Source organism: Lepidochelys kempii, chromosome 3 (genome assembly GCF_965140285.1).
Source record: "Lepidochelys kempii isolate rLepKem1 chromosome 3, rLepKem1.hap1, whole genome shotgun sequence".
Classification (NCBI taxonomy): Eukaryota; Metazoa; Chordata; order Testudines; family Cheloniidae; genus Lepidochelys; species Lepidochelys kempii.
The window spans coordinates 100,281,303-100,304,205 of record NC_136382.1 but is presented as its reverse complement, the minus strand read 5'-3'; the positions used below and the strand labels follow the sequence as shown (position 1 = coordinate 100,304,205).

Genomic DNA, 22,903 nt, shown 5'->3' with positions numbered 1-22,903 from the left:
ATGGGAAGAGGTGCTGTGTGGGATAGCTGCCCATAATGCACTGCTCCCAATGCCACTGCAAGTGCCGCAAATGTGGCCATGCCAGTGCGCTTGCAGCTGTTAGTGTGGACAGACTGCAGCACCTTCCCTGCTGCGCTCTCTGAGGGCGGGTTTAACACAAAGTGCTCTACATCTGCAAGTGTAGCCATGCCTTTAGAGCTTGTCTACATGAACAGTTAGACCACTGCAAGCTGAGGTGTGAATCTACCTGCACTGTCCGTGTGCACCCTGCTGACAGACACTAACAATTTGTGAGAATATTTCAATCTAGTCCTCTTTGAAACAGGGCTGGCTCAAAGTCCATTAATGGACTGTTAATGCAGTCAGCAGGCTGCACGTGGACAGTTAGGCTCATGGAGGTGGTCACACCCCCAACATACTGCAGTCTAATTGTTCATGTAGACAAACGCTGAGGTTTTCCTTGTAATTATAGTATGTAAGTACAGATAGAAATGTGTGTTTCAGGCTGATGAAGTCTTGTTCAAGCACTTGCTTGATAACTGGTTTGGAATGTGGTTGCAGTTAGCACTGTTGGGTACTCCACTGACATACAGAGTTTGGAATTCCAGGATGTTTTGGAAATGCAGGCTTGGGAAACTAATCTGTCGGCAAGCAGTTTTTTAGGTCCTCCTGTCTGGCTAGTGAAAAACTGATGATATTTTAAAGATCTTGGGCTAGGTTCACAAAAGGATGTAGATGCCGAACTACCACTTTAGGTACCCAAGTTCTCTCTGTCGCATGTGTAACCCACAAACCTAGGTGTGGTGCTCTGTCCCATCTAGTGGCACCAAGACCACTTAGAGATTCATGAGACTGCTCTACAGCCTTAGCTAAAAGCCATACGGCTTTTAGCTCATGCAGTAGAGGCTCATGCACTAAGCTCCAGAGGTCCCAGGTTCAATCCCACCTGCCGACAACAGGGGTCTGTTGGTGTAACACATGAGCACTGCTGTCTCACTCTAGGTGCGTAGATGCCTAAGCCACAGAGTGATGCACGAACCAGGGGAAGATAGGTATTCCTTTGCCTAGCTTGCCTGAAGGGTCCGATCTGGTACGTGTGCTCAGATGTTGCCTATGGGATCAGGCCACGTATGCGAATTTGCAGAAAACAGCCAGGGAACAACTCACTTATCATTTATAGCCCAGTGGTTAGAGCACTCACTTGGGATATGGAAGATCCCCAGTCAAGTCCCCTTTCTGTCTGATGAGGAGAAAGGATTTGAATAGGTATCTCCTACCTGTCAGGAGAGTACCCTAATCATTGATCTATAGGATGTTTTGATGTGGGATCCCATCAACTTCTTCCATTGAAGCTGTTTGACTGTGAATTAATAATGAAAGTGTCATTGCTCAGAGAGAATGAGTGAGCATGAGAATTGACTCTGTAGCCTGGTGGTTAGAACGCTCACCTGGGAGATGAGAGATACAGAATCCAGTCCCCCTGCTCCCATGAATTTTTTTAAATTGTTTATTCAAGTGGATTAGCTTTAACAGGAGAGAGTAACCCACTTCAGAATATCCCATAGTCCAGTGGCTGAGGTGCTCACCTGAGAAGTGACAGATCTGTGTTCAACTCCCTTCTCATTAGGCAGAGGAGTTGGGGAGTCTCCCACATCCCAAGTGAGTATCCTAGTTGCTGAGCTAAAAGTTATGTGGAAGGTCTGCCCCTTCCCCCGGCACCTTGCAAAAACAGCATTGGCAGCTAATGCCAAAAGAGGGTTTGTAGCTGAGAATCCCAAGCAGAGGGAGGCATTAAACACCCTTAGAGGAGCAGGGCTTAGGACACACTCTTTGCTTCAGTATCTCCCATGGGATAGCCTAGACTGGGATCCACCCACCATGCTGTTTTTGTGAATCCCATCCAGAGGCACCTATCTGTCTCCACTTATTGTATAGGGATCTTAGTGCCAAACTCTGGCTTTGTGAATCCTGGCGATTTTGTAGAAACTGGGACACAGATTGTTGCCATGCCAAAGTTTCTTTGTGAAACTAGCTCCTTGTGCCTGGACTGGTTAATCATGGACCCATGTTGGCACAAGGTTTAAAAGTTCAGAAGCAAGTGCTATTCTGTGGGATTTATAGCTCTACATCATCATCTCCTGTTTCCAATGCCAAGTTTGGGTAGGGCTTTGGTATCTAGACTGCCAACCACCTCAAGTCTAGGCCCATTTTATAGATGGAGAAATGAGGCATAGAGAGGCTAAGTGACTTACCAGAGGTCACATAGAAAGTCTGAGGCAAAGCCGGGACTTGGACCCAGGTTTCCCATGCTCTAAGTCAGTGACCCAACCACCAGGCAATCCTCCTTCTGGGTAATTCTACAGGCTTTATTTATTTTGGTGTTGTCCTATGTATCAGAAAATAAGAATAGTTGTCTGATACTTTGTAACTGCGGGAACCGGTGCTGGAAATAGGGAGTCTTATTTGTGTATCAATTTTATACATTTGAGTGACTCCTGGAGCATCTCTTCCTTTCAGCCAATTTAATACTTGCTCAATTTTGTAACATCATATTGCAGAAATGTGAATAATATGATAAACAGCAACTCTTGCAGGAAGGTTTTACAAACTGAGTCATTGATCCAGTTGTCAAAATTAGCATCATTGTCTTGGGTTTGCCACTTTTTAGGTGCTGCTCAGATTCCTCAGTATTGGGACTGATATAAGAACTTACCTAGAATAGCTCTCTTTAAGAACAGCATGTGGAGACAAAACTTCCATTGGGACTTCCAATGGCATTTCCTCCTTCCATGCTAAGTATTTGGGGTGATGGACCGGGGAGTCTCATTGAGGCACAAACGACTCATATAGTTAACTCATTAATTCTAAAGGAAGTGCTTGTTAATTAAAAGAGAGCCTCAATAAGATATGACTGCTCCAAGCTGTGTCTTGACTATATCAAATGAAAAATCAGGTGTTTTCTCCACATTTTGGTATGCTTCAAATATGAAGTTTTCTGTACCATCTCGTAGAAGCCAGTACACCACAGATATTTCCAGGGAAACTTGGGTTGGGGCAGTGGATTTGGGATTAAAGACAAGTAAACAGCAGAGCTTCAGTCAGTAACTCTCACCATCTTTTAACATACAGGCCATTTTTCTCTCTTATTCTGCTAGTTCATATAAAACTACAAAATACTAATTTGATGGATATTGGTGATATTAGGAGGCAGATAGGACAGAGTGGCATTCAAACTGCAGCTTGTCCGTTTTCTGGTCCATACTGCAATTGCCTGCTTTTCTTTGGGACAACCTTGGCAGATTGGGTTTAGGTGCCTAAATATATAAACTGTAGGTGCAGTTAAAGAAGCTTGCTAAAAATTTGTACCTTCCCGTCCTTGTCAGTTTTTCCTTTGTCTAGAAATAGTAGATAATGACCTGCTTTGAGAGAGTGGCGCAAACTCCTGATGGATTCTAACGATGGTGGGTTTTTTTATGCAGTTGCTATGGAAACGAGCCCTTAAAGATCGCTTCAAATATGTGCGGAGACCAATTGAAGATGATGAGCAGGTTATAAGGAACAAATGCAAGTTTGGTCACAGGCGAGGACAGACAAAGAAATCTTCTGCTGAAAACAGATGTGATGAAATCCAAATGGTGCAAATAAAAGTAAGCTTTCTGGTTCCTGTTAGAAGGGAAAGTTAGTCCATAAATAATGTGAATGGGAAATATGTACCCATCTGGCAAATGTCTTTGGGCTCCCGTGAGGCAGTAAGCCACCACATGCAGAAGGGGGATAGCATGGAGTAGCCCCATCCTACTTGGAGCTAGCCCTGCATGAGGGGTGCTCTTTTGGCCAGTGGAGAAGCAGCTGGGTCCTGGGCCCAGAGCTCTGACAGTGGCACTTAACTTGAATAGCCCTTGCATTCAGAGGAACACCAAGCATTGATTCTCTGTTGCCATGCACCTTTTGTAGTCATTTGCACCAGCTCAAAGTGGGTATGAAATGCTTACCTGCATTTTAAACGTAGTGGCCAAACCGTAGCTCGCGAGCTGCATGTGGCTCTTTTACAATTAAAGTGCAGCTTGCAGAGCCCCCTGTGCCCTCCCTCATTCTCTGCCTACCAGATGTGGGGCGGGAGGGTAGGGGAAAGGAGCTCAGGGCCTCTGACTTGTGTTGGGGTGGTGGGGTTAGGGGCTTCTGCTAGAGACGACTGGTGTCTGCTGAGAGTGGGGGGGCACAATTTAAAGGTTCACCCCCCAACAGCCTGAGTCACATCCCCCCTTACCCTCAGTGGCCCCTCCTTGCAGCTCGTTGGTGTTAGCTCCATATGGAGAGGCAGCAGCAAGCAGTTGGGAGCTGCAAGGAGGGGCCACTGCTTTGGCTCCTGGGGGAGAGACAGCAGCAACAGCTCTCCCTGCAGCTCCAGGCTGTTTGCTGCTGTCTCTTCCCACAGCCGGAGCTCCCAGCTTGCTGGCTCCAGAAGCTGCCATGCAGGGAGGGGGCCTGAGGCACCATGTGACCAAGCAGGGCCAGCAAACCCTGGCAAAAATCCGGGGGGGGGGGGTATGTGACCCCATGTGCCACTCCACATGGCCCCTCCCCTGGTGTGTTACCTTCAACTTCTTCCCAGTGGGGAGGGGGGTCTTGGGACCTCAGCCCCACAGGGTGCGCCTACTGGGGCTTGAGCAGGAGCAGGGCCGAAGCCCCAGCAGGTGCCTTCCGCAAGGCTGAAGCCCCGAGACCCGGCAAGCACACCTACGCCCTGGCTCTCAAACACCTGAAGATTGTCGTATGTGGCTCGGATGGTCAGTAAGTTTGGCCACCCATGGTATATAAAAAACTCTCACTCTCTTAGTGCGTGTCACCCACTTTGCATGCATATAAGTGACTGCACAAAGTGTAGCACAACAGGGACTACAATTGTTCAGTCCCTGGGTCCAGCCACAGCTGAGCCCTCTCTGTGTAAATAAGCCTACATGTACGTTTGAGCAGATAATTGGTGCCCTTATATCTTCACATGATAGTCCATCCGTAGTATGTTATAAGTAGTCTGTGTACTAATATATAGGATACATAGGGTGCTTATGAATATACATATGCAGGTGCTGCATCTTTCTGAACTGAATTCTTTACTTATAGATGAAGCCATTACTGTCAGGTAAGTGACATAAAGTGTGTTACTATTGATGTGTACACTGTCATAAATGCGTTAAGTGTTCTATTATGCTTTGCCAACTCTAATACCACTTATATCAAAGCTGCTATTGAAAAAATACAGTTAAACTTTAAACCACCAAGTTATATCAGTATTTTGAAAAAAACACACAAATGTTTGGCCTCCAGCTTAATCTAGATATTTCCTTCCTTGTATCTGTTTATGAAGTGTAGGTGTTTCATTGGAGGAGAAAGATGGGGATTTCTTTTAAACAACTTCTATGTAAATTGTAATCTGAGGTTTGTGGATTTCTGAAATTTTTAATCCAAAAACCCTGAGATCTGTTCATTCCCTTTTTGGAGCTGTGCTTTCAGGTATAAACACTCCCTCCTTCTGCATGTTCCAGCTGAAAGTTTTTATACTTGCAAAAAAACAAGAGGCTAATGTAAAATGTTATGTTTTCTATGGTTAGTGTTGGGCACTATACATAGCGGAGAAGGTGCCGATTGCCCTTTCCCTGCGTTCTTGCAAAAGGGAGCCTTAATTTGTCTGCTAGTGCTTGGAAAATGTAGCTCTTTTAATAGTACTAGCCAGCCCAGAAGGGCTCTCTGGTTAGGGTCAGTCATAGCCTCACACCTGCAATGCCAGCAGGGGAATATGGTGAAGTGCGTACTACACCTTTTCTACAAGAGGAGAAAGACCCACTGCTCCCTGTACTCCAGTGGCTGTCACAGTCACATTGCTTTCCGCCTCTTCTGCCCAACTGCATGGTTGCTCCCTCTACCACAATGCTCAAAGCTATTATTTAGCCTCTGTTTTAGAGTTTATGAGGAAGGAAAAAGAATTCTGACATGAAGGAGAATTTGTTCAGTAGCCTCAATGTTATGAATGTTTGCTACTGACAAATTTCTGCTGTTGTGTGATGCCCTCCTCCATCTGGAATGAGGGCGATGGGATGTGTAGGTCTCCCTCAGGGCAGCCCTCATTTTAATGATCTAATTTCTTCTTTTTCTTACACGCAAGAGAAATTTTAAATGCAAAAACTAACATTAGTGCAGCCTTTAAGGTTGAGAAATCATGCTAGCAAAATTAAGAAAGCATATTTTATTTTGCCTTTTATTTGGTTTCTATATGTTAATAAATGTATCTGGCTCAGCTCCCTGAGACTATGATGTAGATATTACAAATGCACACTTTAACAAGATGTTTATTAGCATCCTTTTTGGCAAGAGCTTTGTGTATATTTCTTTATCAGAACACACAGAAAGGCACCCATCCAAGGCACTGGGTACCATGTCATAAATTAAAATAGCAGAATACACATCCTTGTCTCATTTCTTTACAGAAGCTAATATTCTTCTTCAAGTGCTTGCTCATGTCCATTCCATTCCAAGTGTGCGCACGCTCACGTGCACGGCCTTTGTAGATTTTTGCCTGTAGGGTCGGCTGTGGTGCCCGCTTGAGTGCCACACTCAAGCGCTGGTGTATTAGGCGCCGCTGGCCCTATGCCCTCTCAGTTCCTTCTTACCGCCTGTGGTGGTTAGTCAGAGCGTCTTTTCCTTGCCTAGCCAGGACTAGGTCGAACCTTAGGGCCTTGTAAGTATGTTTATAGTAGTTAATGTTAGGTAGTTGTTAAGTGTAGTTAGAAGTTAGAGTCCCAATGGGGACTTCACCCCATGCAAGGCATGCCCCGATCTTCAGGTTTAAGCCTTGCTCGGACTGCAGCAGGCCTATGCCTGTAAGTGACCCCCACAGCAGCTGCCTGAAGTGCTTGGGGGAGTCATATGTGAAGGACAAGTGTTGCATTTGCAAAAACTTTCAACCCAGGACCCAGAAAGAGTGTGACATCCGTCCGAAGGTCCTTGTCATGGAGGCTGCTCTTTGCCCGGATTCTGAGTCTTCCTGGCTGGACTCTACCCCTAGTACCTCGGCCTTGGTGCGCAGCACACCCCAGCGCCAGGCTCTGCCCGGCACTGCTCTCTGTCAACGGTGCCCAAAAAGAGTGCCAAAAGAATGGCTCCCTGGCACCAGGCAAGAAAGGCCATGGGGTATCAGGCAAAGGACCCAGTTCGGGCCGCCTGACCACACCGGAGCCACATGGACGTGCCTCCCCAATCGGCGCCCCTAGCCCCTCCAGGAATCCACCACCGACTCCCTGGAGCAGTAGGGGACCCAGACTTGTGGCAGGGCTGACGCCTTCCCAAGCTCTCCCAGAGCCTAGAGAGCAGAGGCCTCTACTCGTGCTGCCGGCACCGGGTGTGCCGCAAGAAGTGGCAAAGGCTCCCTATGAGGGCAAGCCAGATGTCAGAACCCCCCAGAGGGCAGTTGAGCGCCACTGATCCCCAGAGCTGAAGCAGCACTCTCCAACTCTGCGCCGCAGATCTCTAGCTTTGCAGCTCAAGTCCTCTCTGGCTCGCCCCAGGTCACTGGCACTGTGATTGAAGTCTTTGCCTTCTCAACATGGGTTGCCTACGTAGAGGTGCTGGTCATCGTATCACCGGCACCATTCACCCTCCCACTGGTCGTCTTCTTGGCACAGATCCCTGTCCTCCACACTGTGGGAATGATCTGTCACGATACCAGTCCCCCAGCCCTGGTCCTCCTATTCGACGTGCTGGTCTCCAGCGGCAACAGTTACTTTGACAGACTTAGGCATGTGGTCACCAGAAGGGGATTCCTCTGGCATGGAGAGGGAGTTCAGCCCGTCACTGAGGCATCACCGTTGTGATCGGGCATGTGAGGCTGCATCGACCTCGGCGATGCCATTTTGGCAACACGGGCAGTGGCCAGTGCAGTGGCCCTATTGGAGTGTGTGGGGCATGCCTGTGATGCGGATGCACCATTTGTCAGCCACTGCCTCGGAGCAACAGTTGATGGCACCGGAGCATCGGGCTCAGTGTGCGAAGTGCCCTTGGAGGTTGGGGTAGAGGAGCGAGTGCCCACTCCGAAACCCCCTTCCCCTGTGGGGGATGATGCCTTGAGGCCTCCCCCGGCAGTACAATCATCGTCCTCATCCCTGGAGGAGGCGGTGGCAGGACCCTCAAGTGCCAGCCCGCCGGACGATTTTAAAGAGCACCAGGCCCTGCTTTGGTGGGTGGATGAGAACTTGGGCCTAGAGGTAGGAGGAGATGGTTGAGCAGGCAGACACCCTGTTCAATGTGCTCTCGGCGTCTACCCCTGCCCGTATTGCACTAACAGTGCATGACAGGTCCTGAAAATTGCCAAGGCCCTCTGACAAGCCCCATTGTTTATCCCTCCCACCTCCAAGAGGGCTGAGAGCAAGTACTTTGTCCCAGCCAAGGGGTTTGAGTACTTGTATACCCACCCACCTCCAGGCTTGCTGGTTGTCTCTGCCAATGAAAAGGACAAGCCGGGGCACATCAGTTCAACCCCCAAAAATAAAGAGGCCAAGAGGCTGGACCTTTTTGGGAGGAAAATGTATTCAACAGCCAGCCTTCAATTCTCAGTGTCAAACCACCAGGCTCTCTTGGGCAGATACAGTTTTAACTTATGAAACTCCCTCCATAAGTTCAAGGAGGCCCTGCCCTGGGACTTGGCACCCTCATGGAGGAGGGTACTGAAGCAGCAAGGTGCTCCCTTCAAATGGCGTGGGACTCGACTGACTCGGCGGCTAGGGTGGTTGCATTGGCAGTGGTCATGAAGTGAAGCTCCTGGCTTCAAACTCCTGCTGGCCTGTCCCGAGAAATGCAGGCTTCAATTCAGGACCTCCTGTTTGATGGGAATGGTCTCTTCGCAGAACAGATGGATGCAAGGCTGCATGGCCTAAAGGACACTCGGGCCACCCTTCACTCCCTGAGTCTGCATACACCGCAATCGGCGAGGAAGCAGTTCTGGCCACTGCCGCCAAGGCCTTGGTAGCCTTGACGGGGGTCTGTGAGGAGAAAGGATAGATATACAAGCTTTAGTTGTTGCTGACCTTCGTCCTCCCATGTGGATGTGCGCACACCTAGAACTGTTCATTTAAACTCTAGACACAAGTGCAAACAATTTACTAATAGTATGTTCAAAATCAAATAGGAGTGATTTCTATATAAAAACAATTGGGAGACACGAACTAAAATTAATAAAATTAAAATGCTCTCTACTGTCTCCAGGCAAACTGATGTGATTTACAGCATGCTCTAAAGGTCAGTGATCTAGGCTCTGGTCGGGGAGGGAGAGTGATTTGAAAAATCCAGGGGAGAAAGGGGGTGTCCTCAAGAATTGAGAATGCACTTCTGCCAGTGTCATCCTATGTAAACATGGGGCCATTAGCTTGAGAGTTTGATCTCAGCTCTTTGTAGTATGATGCAATGACGAAGGAGACCTCCAATTATTGATTTGGTTCTGTATTGCAATCCAGGTGAAGACCCCAGGCACTGTCCAATTTTTTCCTCTGAGTGCAGTAAAATGACTGAGTGCAGTTAAACTTGGCTATACTGTAGTATGACTGCGTGTTTAAATCCTATTGGGATATTACCACGTTGTAACCTGGTTATAGCATAGAGAAGACCCAGTGCCCTGTCTAGATTGGAGACTAAAATGCTACTTACAAACATGATCCATAAGAAATGGGTACTTACTGTAACAGTGGTTCTTCGAGATGTGATGCAAATGTATATGCCGTTTAGGTGTGTCTGCACTGGAGCCAGAGAATTTTGCCTAGCAGTACCTGTTGAGGGGCAGCGCTGTGGCCATAGCCCCTTTCCTGGCTGTATGAGGCAGCATGGACCTGACCCCCCATTAGTTCCTTTGCACCAAACACACAGATACTAGATTCCGATGCAGAGGGAACAGAGGGTGGGTCATGGAATACACGCCTGCATCACATCTCGAAGAACGTAAGAATGGCCATACTGGGTCAGACCAATGGTTCATCTAACCCAGTATCCTGCCTCTGACAGTGGCCAGTGCCAGGTGCTTCAAATTGAATGAACAGAACAAGCGATCCAACCCCTGTTGTGCAGTTCCAGCATCTGGCAGTCAGAGGCTTAGGGACACCAAGTGCATGGAGTTGTGTCCCTGACCATCTTGGCTGATAGCCACTGATGAATCTATGCTCCATGAACTTATCTAATTCTTTTTTCAATCCAGTTGTACTTTTGGCCTTCACAACTTCCCCTGGCAATGAGTTCCACAGGTTGACTGTATGTTGTGTGAAGAAGTACTTCCTTTTGTTTGTTTTTAAAACTGCTGCCTATATATTTCATTGGGTGAGCCCTAGTTCTTATTTTATGTGAACGGGGAAATAACACTTTCTTATTTACTTTCTCCACACCACTCATGATTTTATAAACCTCTATTGGATCCCCCTTAGTCCTTTCTTTTCCAAGCTGAACGGTCCAAGTGTTCTTAGTTTCTCCTCATATGGAAGCTGTTGCATAGTCTTAAACCATTTTTGTTGCCCTTCTCTGTACCTTTTCCATTTCTGCTATATCTTTTTTGAGATGGGGTGAGCAGAACTGCATACAGTATACAAGGTGTGAGCATACTATGGATTAATATAGTGGCATCATGATATTTACTGTCTTATTATCTATCCCTTTCCTAATGGTTCCTAACATTCCATCAGCTTTTTCGACTGCTGCTGCACATTGACTCCAAGATCTCCTCTTTCTTGAGTTGTAACACCTAATTTTAACCCTATCATTTTATATGTATAGTTGGGATTATGTTTTCCAATGTGCATTACTTTGCATTTATCAACATTTAATTTACTTGGCCATTTTGTTGCCAAGTCACCCAGTTTTGTGAGATCCCTTTGTAACTCTTAGCAGTCTACTTTGGACTTAACTATCTTGAGTAATTTTGTATCTTCTACAAATTTTGCCACCTCACTGTTTACCCCCTTTTCCAAATCATTTATGAATATGTTGAACAGCACTGGTCCCCGTACAGATCCGTGGGAGACACTGCTATATACTTTCTTCATTCTGAAAAGGGACCATATGTGTCATCGTTTGTCTCCTGCCTTTTAACTAATTACTGATTCATGAGCAGTCCTTCCCTCTTATCCCAAGATTGCTTACTCTGCTTAAGAGCCTTTGGTGAGGGACCTTGTCAAAGGTTTTCTGAAAGTGCAAGTACACTGTATTCACTGATCACCCTTGTCCACATGTTTGTTGACCCCTGCTCAAAGAATTCCAATAGTGAATCATGGTGAAGCATGATTTCCCTTTACAAAAGCTGTGTTGACTTTTCCCCAACAAATCATGTTTATCTGTGTGTCTGGTAATTCTGGTCTTTACTATAGTTTCAACCAATTTGCATGGTAGTGAAGTTAGGCTTACAGTTACAGTAAGTGATTGTTTCTTGTTCTTTGAGTAGATTGAGCCATAGATTCCACTTAGATGTCTCACAAGCAGTACCCAGCCTACAAGGCAGGGCTCGGAGTCTACCTAAACCAGAATTGCAGGACCGCCCTATCAAAACTTGTATCTGCCTTGGAAGATGTGGTACTAGCATAATAGTTCATAAATGTATGTCTGAATGACTACGTAGTAGCCTGCAAATGTCCAATATTGAGACTCAATAAGGAAAACTATTAATGTTGCTTGCACTCTCGTAGAATGAGCTCACACCTATTGAAGAGGCGTAGCCAAAGCTATTTCATATGCAATCTTGATACAGGATGTTATCCGCGTAGAGATAGCTGAATAGGCCATTCTGGTAGAGGGCTTTCTAATGTTGAGTAAGACCTGATGGGTAGCTGCCAAACACTGCTCTTCCTACTTATTTAGCCATGAAGCAGCCACACCGTGAGATGCAGGGAGCTGAGTGCAGGATGCAAGGTGTGACAGTGATTCTGTATGAGTATGTCGGAATGGAGGTACGGGAGGCTGAATTGAGAGCGATAGAAGAACCACACAAGGGCAATGAGAATGAGCTTGGCCCGATCTGCTTTCAGCCTGGGGATGATTGGGATCCAGGGGAAAAGCGTACAGGAGAGCTGACTGCCAGCTGAGTTGGAAAGTGTCAGACAGGGAGCCTGGATTGAGGCCCACTCAAGAACAGAACAGATGACATTTTCTGTTGTCCCTCATGAATGCCCCATGCTGTGAAGATGACCCAGAGAACACCAGTCTTCACAGACCACTCATGTTTTAGGGAAAAATTCCTGCTGAGATGGTCTGTGAGATGTTTCTGGACCCTGGGCAAGCGGTTGGCTGTCAGAGTGATACTCTCCTCAATTCAGAACTGCCACAACCAGATTGGCTCCTGGAGCGTGCTCCCCCTTGCCTGTTCATATAATACATTGTGGTAGTATTGTCAGTAAGTATATGAACCACTGAAGGGAAGCTCTGTACACTGGAATTGGCACTCCACTACAGTGAACTGAAGGAATTTTCTGTGGCTTGGCAAAATCGTCACATGAAAGCGTCCTGAAGGTCCAGAGCAACAAAGTTAGTCAACAAAGTTAGTCATTCTGAGACAACGCAAGGAGGGTAGTTGATAGAGTGATCATTTAGCACCTAATGTATCTGTTATATTTGTTGAAGCCATGAAGGTTGAGAATGGGTCTTATCCCTCCCTTGGATTTGGGCACAAGAAAGTACTGGGAATAGAATAGAAGTTATGGAACCTCCTCCACTGCCCCTAAAGCCAGTAGAAAGTGAACCTGCTTGAGGAGCAGTATCTCATGAGAGGGGTCCTGGAGGGAGCGGGGAAATGGAGAGGAACTGGATGGCATAGCTCAATCCGTTGGAGTTTAGGACTGAGCTTTCTGTGGTGATCAAGCCCCAAGCATTGTAAAAGGCGGCCAGCCTGTCCCCAAACAGAGGAGATGGGGAGAAGGGAGCAATGACTGGAACACTGCTCTGGACCAAGGAGTCAAAATGGGCACTTGCGGGGCGCCAGGGAAAGAAGGCATGTCAACTGGTCAAACCCTGCACCAGAATGTGTCCTCCTCTGGGACCTATGCTCCTTTCTGGGGTAGTTCTGCTGTCTTATGGGAGGGAAAGTCTTCCCAAATGTGAGCTGCAGATGCTGCTGCTGTTGATCCCCATAGTGGCACCTCTGCACTGCCAGCATTTACACCTCCTAGGACCATAGGGTAGCTCTGGAATCTTGGAGGAGTGCAGAGTCTCGTCTGTCTCGTCCAACAAAAAGGATTCTGCCATCGAAGGGCAAATTCTCTATGGCCTGTTGTACATTGGGAGCAGTGCCCGAATTCTGCAGCCAGGACGCCCTTTTCGTTGGTCCCCACCAAGGCCATCACTCTGGCCAAAGTATCCGCGACATCTAGTGCAGACTGCAAAGAAGTCTTACCCACCAAGCAGTCTTTGGTAATAAATGCCCCAAATGCCTCCCTTGAGGCTTGAGGCAGTTGGTCAGCACACTCAGACATAGCTGTCCAGTTTACAAAATCATATTTGTATAGGAAATGCCTGCTGGTTACCAGTGCGGATCTGCAAGGAAGAGGAGGTCAAAGTACTAAATTTCCTCCCTTTTGTGGGTTTAAGTCAAGAGAGCTATTGAAATATAGGTTATTAATCGATAATGAATATTTAACGACAGTATGCTTGTGGATGAATAGTTACTTTCATAGTCAAGCTGGCTGAAAGTACAAAGGAAAAAAATGGCTGTTTGATTTATGCTTATTAGGTATTCTTACACATCAAATCCATCCATTTAGATCTGGGAGTGGACTTAAATCTGCCCTGCAGGGCTTTATCGTTCCCCATGGTTATGACCAGGTAGTTCAGGGTCAGATCTGAGTATAAACCCTCAAATCCCTGCACTGGTACGAAGTAGCATTTCTCCATGCACTTCTTGGTAGGCGGTACTGAAGCTGGCATGTTCCAGAGGGCTCAAGGAGCACATTGTTAATAGGGAGGGTGACTCTCCCAGGGACAGATGGCTGCAGGATATCCAGAAATTTATAGGTATTCTCCTGCAGGAACTCTGCTTGAATACCCAGGGAAGAAGCCGGGTACTGCAAAAGGTCCTGGTATGCCTTGGAATCCTCTGGTACCGAAGAAGAGGAAGAGCCAGATACCGCAGAATCATCTAGCGATGAAGACAAAGCAGTTAACTGTGTCAGATCCGGATTCTGCTCCAAGGCTGGTGGACCTAGATGGGACGACTCTGGAGGCTCCACGAGGGGAAGGTTCACCGGTGCCTGGGCCTGCAGCCGATCAATGATCACCATCACAGGCCTGCTTGGTGATCTCGGCTTAGAGCAAGATGAGGTGTGGGACCTCCACAACCGAGGACTGTCCCATGGATTCTATGGAGGCCACTGGTTTGGATAAGGTTTTGGTGGCCAGTACTCCTGGGAGAATTCTGCACCACTCTGTGCATGCATTCATCTGTCCCCACAGATTTCTTTGCTTCCCCACAGAAAAAGGACTTTCTGACAGGGAAGCAAAGGGAACCTACAAGAGTGGTCACGCGCCCCTCCCCAACAGTGCAGGTGCGTTGTTTTGGGCTCCCAGGGCAGTCAGCAGAGAGCCCTCTGAACCCCCACCCTGCCGAGCTTCACCCCCTTTATCTGGAGCCCCCCTGGACTCAAACCCTCCTGCTGAGCCCCACCCCCCTGCATTTGAACCTCCACCCCTGCACCCAAACCATCCCTCCTCTGAACCCCGTCCACTCAAATCCCCACCCCCTCTGCACCTGGACCCCCTGCAACTAGCCCTACACACCTGGACCCCCCATCCCACTAAGCCCCAACCAGGTGCACCTGGACCCTCACCCCACCAAGCTCCACTCCCCCAGCATCTGGACCCCCCTGCTGAGCCCCATCCTCCCACAGCCAGAGCCCCTGTTCCCGCTGAGCTCCAACCACCTTCACCTGGACCCCCTGGCAGAGACCCATTGCCCCTGAACCTGGAATCCCCCAACAAGCCCCTGTCCATCCAGATATCCCCCTGCACTTTGCTGAGCCACCCACACCCAGATTGCTCCACCCAGAACCCCCTCATCCCACACCTGGATCCCCACACACTAAGCCCCTCCACATTTGGAACCTGTTGGGCTGAGCCTGCCTGCCCATACCTTGTGCAGAGGGGCAAGGCCCCGGGGGTGTTTCGGGGGCAGACCTAGCCCTGTGCTGTGTCAGGGTCAGGTGCAGCCTTATTGCCGAGTCTGTCTCCTGGGGAGGAGGGGCTGCAGGTTGGTCTCCCACCTCTATGCAGCCAGGGGCCTGTGCTCCCCACTGCCATGCTGGAGTCTCCACATTTATTTATTGACAAATAAAATTTGCAGAATTTGTTAGTATTTTTAAAGTAATATGTGCAGAATATTCAATATTTGGCACAGAATTCCCTCAAGAATCACGGCCAGTAGGTGCTGGGTCAGGGGCCACCGTCCCGACAATGAGATGAGTGCCAATCCTGGTACCCATAGTGCTACACCAGCACACCCCCCCGACGTGGGTCAGGTGATGGACAACAAAAGGAGGAAGATCCCAATGTGAACACCAAGGAGTCCCGGGGGGTGGGGGGAAAGGTGGAACCAGTCAGTCTGACTTGTCCATAGCCCAAAATGAAGAGGGAACAGGCGCTCATGGTGGAAATGGTACGGCCGGCAGCAGGTATGCCTCTGTTGGTTCCAGTGCTGGAAGTGGTGTCAACCGTGAAGTCGGCAGCAGTACTGAGGTAACTTAACGGTACCAAAGTGGAGGGTAGCGAGTGCCACCACGGTGACATTAGCGCCACACACAGCAGGGGTGCCAAAGTTGTTCCTGGTGGCTTGTGCTGAGCCCAGCCCCATTTCCACTGACTGTTGGTGCTGAAAGACTCACGAGTTCAGTGGCTCTACTAGCTAACGGAGCTATAAATGATTCAGCCCTGGCAAAGTCCTGGACCCTGGGAGAGGCTGGGACAGAAAGGCAAAGGAGGTCCGTTTCCTGCCTGAGACGCCACCGGTGTGGAACAGCGAGTGCTGGCATTGCCCTTGTTGGCACTAAACTCAGTGGACGCCCTTGGGCCAGAACTGGAGTCAATGGCACAGGGTCTCTGACCTCCCTGTGTGGTGCCAGGGAGCGGTTGATGAGATCTGCTCCATCCCATGGGTCAGCACTCACTCATGCTGGTCTGCACTCCTTCTGGGGGAAGCAGACAAGTCCCCACATGACCTGGAGCGGCTGTGGTCAGTCTTATGTGACCTCTTCCTTGTCCCACTCAATGGAGAGCGACTCCTCCATCTCTTCGGAGAGGCACCAACTCCAGGATGCAAAGCAGCAGCACTCTCAGAACTTGAGGGAAACCTCTGATCCATCATAGGCCTTCGTGCTGAAAAAGGCCAGATGGCCTGTTCAAGCAGGTGCTGCTTTAGATGAAGATCCTGAGTCCGTTTCAGGAACTATTTGCAAATCTCTCCCCAACAGAACGGACAATATTTAAGACCTGATGAGGGCATCAACAGGGAAATACTTAAACTAAAGCTAACAAACACTAAATGTAACTAACACTATATTAAGAGTACTAATTAGCTACAGACAGCTAGAAAAGTCTCTAAGAAATAGAGAGGTTAGAAATCTCACACAGCTCCAACTCCAGCCAAGGGCGGTAAGAAGGAACTGAGGGGGATTGGGCAGCACTGCCTCACATAGCCAGGGGTTGGGCTATGGCCACGAGACATGAGTGCTGTCCCACTATAGGTACTGGTAGGCAAAATTCTCCAGTGCATGCACACAGTGGTTCCGGTGCACCCACAATTAAGTGGGGTACATGGCTGCATCTACTTGAAGAAGAATGCAGTTTGTCCTTGTTCATGCTACCCAGCCAAACCATGTTAAAGGCTTGACTGCAGCAGACTATGTGTAAGCACCATTCTTCAAAAAAGTTTAAATGTCACTGCAGACAGGGACTGTAAACTGGTACACGCAGATACATAGGGATCATTACTTCTCCCACTGAATGACAGTCACCTCCGTATTGAAATGGCTTTTCATTTATTGTAACAATCATCTTGTGACAAACTAAAAGGTAAAGGGAGAAAATGTCTAAGTGTAGCTCTTTGGAAAACAGGAAAGGATCTTAAATAGTCAAGTATTTAGATGAGACTGAGTGCTGATTATTAGCTCATGGACTTTTCATTTGTAAGAATGTATTTCGCAAATATATCTGTAAGAAAAAATGATCTGATGAAATATATAAGTTCTGTGATAAGGCAGTTCTATATGGAACATTCTGTTACAAGCATGGAGTTAAACACTTTTTTTATAAAAGCAAAAAAAGTTGATGTTAGATAAACTCCTGATGGTAGAAATTATTCATATAGCCTTGAACTAACGCCAGGTTTTCCCATTCTATCAAAAATCTCAAATTTGGTATGAATAAAACTCTGCTTAAAAATACCAAATAAGCATAAATCAAACAAGCCATTTTTTCCTTTGTACTTTCAGCCAGCTTGGCAACTTGATTGTCATGCACATTGTGTAAAGAGTTGTCACTTTGGATGGGCTATCACCAGCAGGAGAGTGAATTTGTGTGCGGGGGTGGAGGGTGAGAAAACCTGGATTTGTGCTGGAAATGGCCCACCTGATGATCACTTTAGATAAGCTATTACCAGCAGGACAGTGGGGTGGGAGGAGGTATTGTTTCATATTCTCTGTGTATATATAAAGTCTGCTGCAGTTTCCACGATATGCATCTGATGAAGTGAGCTGTAGCTCACAAAAGCTTATGCTCTAATAAATTGGTTAGTCTCTAAGGTGCCACAAGTCCTCCTTTTCTTTTTGCGAATACAGACTAACACGGCTGTTACTCTGAAACTTGGCTATGAAAGTAACTATTCATCCACAATCATATTGTAGTTAAATATACTGCACTCCTGATATGATTCTCTGCTAACAGCGATCATTGTCATAAAACTAATATAGCACTGAAATCACAAGGGTCTGCTCTGCTGTTGACATATGTGTTGCTCCCAATTAAATAACAATTGGAATTACAAACATGCAGTGATGGTAGGATAGATCACTTCATTATCAACTAATAACCTCCATTTCAGTAGCACTCTTGACTTAAACTCACAAAAGGAAGAAAATATTTGTGCTTTGACAAGTCAGTCAGTGTTACTGGCAGTGCACAGGGAGGAAGGATTCTCACAACCATGTCAGTTAAGGGCCCAAATCCCAGCCCAAAGCTTGTTATGAATTAGGTATTTCCTTGCTGTAGCATTTTCTACCCTCAAAGGGCTACAGCTATTACCTAAGAATAGTACCGCTCATCAAAATGAACATACCTGAAAACATTTGCTAAAACTCCACATGTACTACCGGGAGGCTGCCATTTTAATAATGCCAGCAGGAAATGCTTATCAGGGTAGGAAGACCAGGGCTGCAGCCTGAGACACAAGGAAACAGGAGTGTTTTGTTGCTTTTTCTAGGTAAGTTGAGGGCTTTGGGTTGGTGTGTGCAGCTATATAATACTTTTTGCCTTAGCTAGAGATAGAGTTTAAAATTCAGACTAGCCTAAAAAGAGCAATAGACCACTCCGTGGCAATATCAGGCCGACACTGCAGCAGCTTCTTAATTATTTCACATTTACATGTTTATGTAGACCTTGTAGAGCATCTTGAAAGAAAAAAATGCTTTAGGGCTGAGTCCTGCTTGCTTTACTCAGGTAAGCAATCGCACCAACTTCAGTGGGATGACTAGCATGGATAGAGTGAACATGATATTGCCTTCTGTCATGTTTTCCAGTAGAGCAGGGGTTTCAGCCATTATTTTTATGCCATTGCAGTGTTTCTGCTCATACGTGTTGTGCAAGTTTAGTTCAGCTAATGTAGTCAGTAACGAAAAAGGCTCTCATGAACGCATAGCCATCTGTGTAGCAGGATCCATGCAGTCTGGGGTTTGGCTGTGCTTGCTTTGATAGTTGTGAGTGAAGATTAAAATGGAGGGAAGGTCACAACCTAGTCCTAGTACTTGTTTCCAGGCTTGGCGATGGCCCCATCCTGCCACACTGAGTCCATTCTGCGGGCTGTGTGAGTGGATTGTTGGGAGTATTTGCCTCTTCAGGAATGAGCAATTGCAGCACAGTTCAGGTGATTGAACAAACTGCTCATACACAAGCAGGTATTTTGTGAAGACACCCAAAAGACACCTCAGTGGCAACAGTGCCGTTTGAGTTGTTCATGTATTCTCACGTGTGTTGCTTTTTTAACCACTGTCCTTTGTGCTGTGGCCATGCTGAAGAGTGAGGGGTGGGTTGAAAGTGCTTAACGCACCAATATGTGTGTGTATGTATATATATATATGGCTGACAAACAAACGCTCCTTCAGCTGGACTGCAATTTTGTGATTAGAAACATATTACAGGGAAAAATGCACGTAAGTATTTTAACTATGCATTACCATTCTGAACGTGCTAAAATATAGTTCCAACAGCCGTGTGCTTATTTGACACAACTGCAGATGTCACTGTGCTTGCAAACTTCTGGTTACTAAAGATAACAAAACTGGTTTTGTTGTCCACCTGTAGCAGCCAAACTGTAATTCCATAAACCGCAGCTGTATCACAAACGTTGAGCTTTATTTTCAATTCCCGTATGCCTCCCTTCCCATTTCTCCTTCCCGTCCATGTTGTTCTTCCCTCTGCTTCCCAATGCCTACCCCTTTTGTAGTAGATGGGCTTCAAAAGAGAACCTGCTGCCTCAGGCAGGAGCTGTTTGTTCTTTGCAACTACAATATTACAGAATAGTTGAGCCCTTGGCAATTGCTCTTGTATTCAACCCTGCTACCAGTTTGATGAGGAAGGAAGAAGGGACTGGGGAAAGGGAAAGGAGAGGCTTAAGGGAATAAAAACCCCACCATGTTGTATGCCAACATCTCAAAATTCACTAATAAAATAACATATGGCATTTGAAACTCACATTACATCTGTTTCTGGCTATTGCGAAGCTGATGATTAAGTTTAAGGTTGTTTTAATGATAACTGTGCAGTTCCATATTTTTGGGGAGAGGTATTTATAAAGTGGAACCTGAGATGTAAATTTCCAAGCTAATCATTTTTGTCTTGAGGGCTCTTTCCTTGAGTAAATTATAGATTCTTTCCACCGTAACATGATAGGTTTACAAAGGTTTTTTTGCCTGGGATACAGAATATAACTCCATGTTGCGCATACAGACAGATCTGTGAAGCACTCTGGAGTCTATTAGGATGACTAGTGCTACATGAATGAAAGTGGTTGTTGGCAGATACTGCATATAGTTTGAACCTCCGGTAAACCCTTGGGGGTGGAAGTCGGTGGTGTAAGCTTACATGAGTATTGGCCAGCTCCTAAAGCCCTGTCTACACTAGTGTTTTGAGGGAAATTTCCCACCAGTGGTGGTAACTGTGGGATTGATAGTGTAGGCTGACCACTGATTGTTTTCTCATTACATCATCTAGATGACATGGTGGTGGTGATGCCTGAGCCCTGTGTTCCCACCATTAGCTGTACCAGTGGAAGACCTACTGGAAAATGCTGGTGTCAATGCAGTTTGAGTGGTAGTTTTGACCAGTGGCTCTTTTAGATTCCTCCCAGGCTCATTTCAACAGACATTTCACTGGTTTCCTCCAGTGAAAGCTAAGTCGTTCCAGGTTGCTGCGCTTATTGCTTCCGATGGCAACTGCTCCTACTAATTATAGGTTTTATAACTCAGTAGGGATGGCCTGATAATTTTTAGGAAAACCATTAGTTATGTCTACACCTACAGAATAAACAACTTCTCCAGAACACCAACAAGTAAATGACTTAAATTATGGTTGCCATAAGAATTGTGGCTCTCCTCTCATTTCTAGTTTAAAGTTGTAAAGTAGACATCGTGAGAAAACAATGAAAAACTTAAGTTTGGTGGTTCTTCGAAAAATGTCTTTAGAAAAATGACAGCGCTTCATTCAACTGAAGAGCAGTCCTGCAAACACTGATTTGTGTGACCGCTCAAGTGAATAAGAATAATTGTTGTAAGAGTCTGAAGGAGTCCCTCCCTCCCCCCACCATCTATATTCTTAGTTGCATCTACTTTTAATTACTAAGATGCTGGGCCTTAGCAACCTTAACTATGCACCGCTAAGGGAGTGATCTTGCATCATCAAATTGTTTACTAATTTCCAATGAGCGACACACCCACTATAAAGGCAATGTGATTGCAGAAAGATCACTGAGGGGGTAATTTGAGCTCAGGAAACAAGAAGGAGAACCGAGTCTGATTTTCAGAATCCAGGTGGAGTTTGCAGGGGTAGTAGTTAGGAAATGTCTCAATTTCTAAACTGAACACACAGTCTGAAGACTGAAGCCCAGTAAACCATGCCATTTTTACATGACAAATCATCTAGGTCCTCCAGCAGGCAAAAATACTTCTGGGCTGTGTGAATTCTAGAGAGAACTCACCATCTGTCATTGTATTGCTGACAGGAAGAGATTGTTTATCTTGAAGGACATGACGCTGAGATGGATGAACACATTGTCTGGTTTAAGCAAGAATATATGAAAACAGAGAGGAACTGGGAAGAAGTTGATAAAAGGATGAACAAGACATTAGAAATGCGAAGAAAGATGATCAGTAACAAGGCACCTTTGAAAGAGATTCTCCGACTGTTTCCTTTCTTAAGATGTCCTTATGAGGTAATGCTGTGAGTGTCTTTAATAACAGTATTTCATGTTATGATCTAGATATGGGCAAGATGGCACCTGTGGGAGTGCTCAACTGCATGTTTTTAGTAAAGCATCCATTAATATTCAGTTTCTCCACTAACCCCCTAGTAAACATGTGTTGCTACCCTGGCACTACTTCAAAATATTTACTAATTAATACTTTACACATACCATGCACTATAATATCATGTGGTTATTTTATATACTTTTGACAAAACATGAAATATTTCTCCTCAGGAAAAAAAAACGGTAGCTAGTTTATTAACTGTCTTCAATGTATGCACCCGAGTTAATTCATTTATTTTGAATACTGAAATAAAATTTTCCTCTTCCTTCAGCTTTTTAGGGAGTTCCAGCTCCTTACACACATGGATATTTATAAGAAAACAGTGGAGATTTTGGAGATTTATTCAGGAAACATATTGACTTTGTACTCGGTGAGAAATAATCCAATTAATGTTCTGCTGCGAGAAAATCTGAAACAGCACACAGAGGAAGATATTCTGAAATGTCAGTATAAACTGTCTGTGTATTATTTGTCTGAGTGTTGTAGTACATAATTGTTCAGGCTACTGCTACTAGACTATCTTCTACTTACATTTTTAAAAATGGATTTTTTTCTACAGATATCTGGGGCTGGTTGAAAATATATTGGGGTAAAGGGGAATTACCAAAGAGAATAGAAATCCATTAATGAGGAGGTGAATTAATGAGATTTTATTTCTGTGTCTAATAGGAAAAGAAAAATGCTATTGCTAACATACAGGAAATGAAATATTTCCAATATAGATATGTGCCTGTTTATATCCTAGGGAATTGGCTAATAAACTTACTGTACCATTGGCAAACTAGTTTTGAAAAAACATGGACAATTCTAGAGGCTCCACATGGAGAAAACAAAATGTGGAGTACCTGTTGTCTGAAAAGGAAAGAAGTGATCTTGGAAATTGCTGTTCTTAAGGTTAAAGTCTGTTCACAGTGAAATAATGGAAAGAAAAGTTACTTACTAATAACTAGTTTAGGTATATTGCCTCTGCAGATCCACATGCTTGCACACAGTTGTCATTAGTAATTAATTAGACAAGAAAAGTAGATTAATAAGACTGGGACTTTTCAGCTAGGAAAAGAGACAACTAAGGGGAGATATGATAGAGGTCTATACTATCATGAATGGTA

The 22,903-nt window shown here is 45.9% G+C and overlaps 1 protein-coding gene across 3 annotated transcripts in view; it reads left to right on the top strand.

Moving 5' to 3' along the window:
• The window catches only part of SAMD3 (sterile alpha motif domain containing 3), a 99,319-nt gene that overhangs the window by 72,870 nt on the left and 3,546 nt on the right, over nucleotides 1–22,903 (top strand). For 2 of the 3 annotated variants that reach the window (XM_073337289.2, XM_073337288.2), the window contains exons 7-9: nucleotides 3,480–3,647; nucleotides 21,488–21,697; nucleotides 22,066–22,237. In XM_073337289.2, coding sequence (XP_073193390.1) covers nucleotides 3,480–3,647; nucleotides 21,488–21,697; nucleotides 22,066–22,237 — 550 coding nt within the window. The remainder of the gene's footprint in view (nucleotides 1–3,479; nucleotides 3,648–21,487; nucleotides 21,698–22,065; nucleotides 22,238–22,903) is intronic. The other variant, XM_073337290.1, reaches the window with a different exon arrangement.